General features: G+C 52.0%; 1 protein-coding gene across 2 annotated transcripts; it reads right to left on the bottom strand.

The window, feature by feature from the left end:
* Positions 1–1554: 1554 nt before the first annotated feature.
* KRTAP16-1 (keratin associated protein 16-1) lies at positions 1555–3686 on the bottom strand. 2 transcript variants are annotated; one of them, XM_084983003.1, is made up of 2 exons: positions 3451–3642; positions 1942–3282 (listed from the first exon to the last, which is right to left on the bottom strand). In XM_084983003.1, the coding sequence occupies exons 1-2, from the start codon at positions 3640–3642 to the stop codon at positions 1942–1944; spliced, it is 1533 nt and encodes a 510-aa protein (XP_084839129.1). The 2 variants fall into 2 exon arrangements, with proteins under 2 accessions (XP_020922662.2, XP_084839129.1); XM_021067003.2 differs by having other exon boundaries at positions 1555–3686.
* Between the last annotated feature and the right edge of the window lie 1194 nt (positions 3687–4880).

Below are 4880 nucleotides of genomic sequence, written 5' to 3'. Positions count from 1 at the left end.
TTGTTTATTCTTCATCTACAAAATGGAGAAAAAGAAATCATACCTTACAGAATTTCTGTGATTTACATGAAACACTGAGTCTGTGCTGGGCACAGAGATTTAAAAACCTGGACAAATCTTTTGACTCTGGAAGGAGATAGAGATTAAATCCAATGGCCTAGTGAGATGGTTACTTCAAGGCCAATGTGCAGGATGTTTCAGTTTTGACTTTCTCCCTCTGCCAATTGCCTAACCCAATGGTTTTCCCACAGGGATGATTTATACCCTCCCCCCACCAGGGGGATGTTCGCCAATGTCTGGAGATATTTTTGGTCAACACACTCAGGAGATGCTTCTAGCATCTAGTCTGGTGAGGCCAGAGATATTGCTAAATATCCTACAATGCAAAGAACAGTCCCCACCATAAAGAATTACCCAGCCCCAAATGTCAATGGCGCCAAATTTGAAAAGCTCTGGGCTACTCTCTCTTGTGATTGGGATAGCCCAAGCTGCACTTTGAGGACAAGGACTAGCCATTCAATCTATCACACTAAGTGCAAGGGGTGACTACTTTGAAGAGACCCTGTCTTTGGATATTGTAAGAGGATATGTACGGACTTTATGCAAAGAGTATGTCCTACAGGAACTAAGAAAACATATCAAAGCTCTTGCATAAGAAATCCAGCTTACCTTTCTTACAGTAAGCATGACCTCCCCCATTGTTTTCATCCCATTGTGGCCCCAGAAGCCACTGGCATCCCCCTCAGTCTCCCTATATCCAAGTCCATGCACCTCCATTCAGCATTCCACAGCAAGGCCAGAGGGATGTTCCAAAACCCAGTGGTCACGTCACTGCCCTGCATATGGTCCCTCAATGCCTTCATGTCAGCTCTGTACAAGACGCCTCTGTCTAGCATGCAAGGCAGGATGAGGGTGGGTCACTGTCTACCTATCTGATCTCAGAGTTCATCACTTCTCTAAGAACACCTCTGCCCCAGCTTTGCCTGCTAAACAGTGTGCTCATATGTCCCATTTATTTGTATATATTTCCTCTGCTTGGTAAGCTCTTCCTTCCTGGTTCCTAACTGGTTAATTCCTACTTGTGCTGCAAGACTCAGCTTCCCCTAAGAAGTCTTCCCTGTCTCCCTATTATATATATTTCCTCTGCTTGGTAAGCTCTTCCTTCCTGGTTCCTAACTGGTTAATTCCTACTTGTGCTGCAAGACTCAGCTTCCCCTAAGAAGTCTTCCCTGTCTCCCTATGCCCTGCTGAGTTCAAAGCACTCTATGCTTGCCTCTAACCCAGGACTCAGGACAATGGGACTCATTGTCTCCCTGCCTGTCTCCCCATCAGAGAGTAAGCTTCCTGAGAGTGGGGTTGAAATGTTTGGCTTCCCATACCTAGAACCCAACCTAGTCCCTGGCACCTAAGAGGTCTCTACTAAATCTTGTTGGATGGAAGGATGGATGGATGGATGGGTAAAGGGATGAGTGAATGATGCTGACCTCCAAGATGAAGCAAGTCAGCTGATGAGAATAAGAAGTGAACAAGAGAGCAAAGAGAACAGCGTGTCACTTCAGCTTGGATGTGTTTATTGGACAGTTAAACATCTTTATGCCATGGAAGAGGTTCCCAAGAAAGAGGAGCACACACAGCAAGGAAGCATCTTCATGAGGACAGAAAAAAAAATTATGCCAGGAAAGAGATTTGAGATGATGTGGCAAAGCAACCTTTCTCAGCTCGATGGCAGCAGCAGACAGGATCCCAGAATGTCCCCCGGCTCACTCCCAGGAGGCTTTCATTTGGACCGTGGGGACACTGACATTTCTGATGAGTTATTTGAAGCAGATGGCGAGTGATGGTACAAAAGGAAAGAGATTCTAAGTCAGAATGAGCTTTCGGGATGGAGGTCAAATTTTCCATGGAGGTACCAATGGCAGGAATTTGTGGACCAAGGCCAGGTCAGCAGTTGGCAGGCTTGGCAGCAGCAGGTTGGCTGGCTGCAGCCTCAGGGGTGGTTGGGCTGGTGGGCTTGGCCTCAGTGGGTTGGCAGGGACTGGCATCTGAGACCTCTGACTTGCAGGGCATTGACTCACAATCCGGCTGACTGGAAGTGGACTTTTTGCAATCCCGTGTGCAGGATTCAGCACAAGATAGGCGGGAGCAGACCGGGCGGTAAGAGACAGAGGTGACATAGGCCGGGCGGCGCAGGAAGGAGTAACATGGGCGGTAGCAGGCCGGGCGGTAGGAGATGGATGTCAAGCATGGCTGCCTGTAGGTGACGGGCCCAGAGCAGATCGGGCGGCAGATGGGGCGGTAGGAAATGGAAGTCGTGCAAGGTTGTTTGCCAGAGCTGGGTATGTAGAAAGTTCGAGAGCAAGTTGGCTGGCAGATGGCAGATGCAGAAGACCCCGGACGGCTGCAGAGGGGTCGGCAGGATGCAGACTGGCAGGAAACAGGCTCACAGCAGATGGACCGACTACGCTTAACTACGTAGCAGGTAGGCTGACATGGCCTGGGCACACAGACTTTTGGCAAGCAGGGGCTGGGCTCAGAGCAGATGGGTTGGCAGATGCTGGAGACGCAGCAAGAGGGCTCCTGGCAAGTGCTGGAAACACAAGGTGGCTCGCAAGGGCTTGGGACACAGCAGACCGGGCGGACACAGACAGGCTCACAGACCAGAGATACGCCGGTGGCTGGCTGGCAGATGCTGGGCTCCGAGCAGGATGGCTCACAAGGACTGGAGTCACAGCAGACAGACTGGCAGCTATTGGCCACAGAGCAGACAGATGGAGAGCAGCTCGGCCTGGGGCACACGGGCTGACAGCAAGCAGGCTCACAGATCACTGGCTGGCAGGAAGTAGGCACAGTGCACACAGCTGGCTGGCAGCAGCTGGGTTTGCAGAGGATGGTCTGGCAGGAAGTGGGCACACAGAGGACTGGTTGGCAGGAAGGGGCTTTGCAGCACACAGGCTGGGCACAGCTGCTCACAGAACAGGTGGGCTCACAGATGGTGGCCTCACAGCACAGAGGCTGGGCACAGCTGCTCACAGGGCAGGTGGGTTCACAGATGGTGGCCTCGCAGCACACGGGCTGGGCACAGCAGCTCACAGAACAGGTGGGCTCACAGATGGTGGCCTTGCAGCACACGGGCTGGGCACAGCTGCTCACAGAACAGGTGGGCTCACAGATGGTGGCCTCGCAGCACACAGGCTGGGCACAGCTGCTCACAGAACAGGTGGGCTCACAGATGGTGGCCTCGCAGCACACGGGCTGGGCACAGCAGCTCACGGGGCAGGTGGGCTCACAGATGGTGGCCTCATAGCACACGGGCTGGGCACAGCTGCTCACGGAACAGGTGGGCTCACAGATGGTGGCCTCACAGCACACAGGCTGGACACAGCAGCTCACGGGGCAGGTGGGCTCACAGATGGTGGCCTCGTAGCACACGGGCTGGACACAGCTGCTCACAGAACAGGTAGGCTGACAGCCCTGGGAGCCACAGCTGGATGATCCACAGCTATCTTGACAAGTCACCAACTGCCACGTCTGGCTCCGGCAGGAACTGGGCAAGCAAATTGGCCCATTGCAGCTCACCTCAGTGGAGCAGAGGGAGATGGCTGGCACAGAGGGGCATTTCCTAGAACAGCAGTTTCCAGACATGGTGAAGGTACCTCTGCCCCCTCGTGAGTGCTGAGAGGTTGCTGCCTGACTGGGGCAGCACTCCAGGGCCCTCACTTTTATACCCCTACTTCCTGGCACGTGCTGTTTTGAGCCCCTGCATCTTTTCCTCATTGCTGTTTGGGCCAGTTTGCGGAGGAGCAGCTTATTAAGTCCATGTTTGTTGATCTTGAAGTTGTATCTACTCATAAGGGAGCTGTTTGTTTACTGACTTGCTAAAGTGGGACTCCTCAGAGCTACAGGTCATCTTGAAATAAGTACCATCGCCTCCAAGCTGAATGGTCTGTGTTTCTGGGCCTCAGGAGCAAGGGGAGAGGAAAGGAACGTTTAATTTAAGCATCATCTCGTCCTTTGCACCGGGCCCTGGGCTGGACACAAAGGACACCCACACGAATAAGATCGACTCACTCCCATGGATCCCACTCTCTGCTGGGCAAGCATGCAAGCAAACTCATTGCAATGCAACAATAAACTCAACAGTAGACTAAAGGGAATAGCAGAGAGGAGCAGTGATGTGCTCTGTGGGAGAGGGGATATCTGGGTTGCATTTTGGGGGGGCCACACCCATGGCATGCAGAAGTTCCCAGTGCGGGAATCAAACCCACCTCACAGCAGCACTGTAGTGACAAAGCTGGACCCTTAACCCACTCAGCCGCAAGGGAACTTCTGGGCTGCATTTTAAATGACTGCACTTCACAGCAACAATCTCACTTAAAACTATCATAAGTCCTGTGAGTCAGGGATTCATCTCCCCCCACTATGGGTGAAGAGAAAGAAAGGGGGTTAGAATCAGAAAGTTTGTCACCTGCTAAAGATCACATACTGCTTGCCTCCTCATCTAGGGCTGCTCTTCTTCCTCTTCACCATCTTGTCTGGACAGACCTTTCTCAAGAGCCACATGTCACAGGCTCAGCCCACAATGCTCTCCTCCATTCTGTTCTGTGAGCAGCCCTACCCTAAAACACTGGCTCTACCTGACCCTGGAAAGCACCTGACCTGTCCTCTCTGCTTTTCCTCCCTCCTTTTCTTCTACCCACCCCCTTCTCAAGCACTCCGTGGACCTCCAGAGTCCTTCTTGACTTGGATGATTTTAACAGCTACTAAAAGAAAGACAAGATCCAAAGGGTAAACATAAAAGATAAGAGATCTTTCACAAAGACAGAGTGAACAAAACTGAAGAACACAAAGGCTTTCCCAAAGAATTTTGTCATTGCTACCAC

This window comes from Sus scrofa, chromosome 12, assembly GCF_054392235.1.
Source record: "Sus scrofa isolate SSC_HxYL_T2T_F1_AM1 chromosome 12, Sscrofa_HxYL_maternal_Yorkshire_Landrace_v2.0, whole genome shotgun sequence".
Lineage (NCBI taxonomy): Eukaryota > Metazoa > Chordata > Mammalia > Artiodactyla > Suidae > Sus > Sus scrofa.
This window is presented reverse-complemented; position numbering and strand designations above follow the sequence as displayed.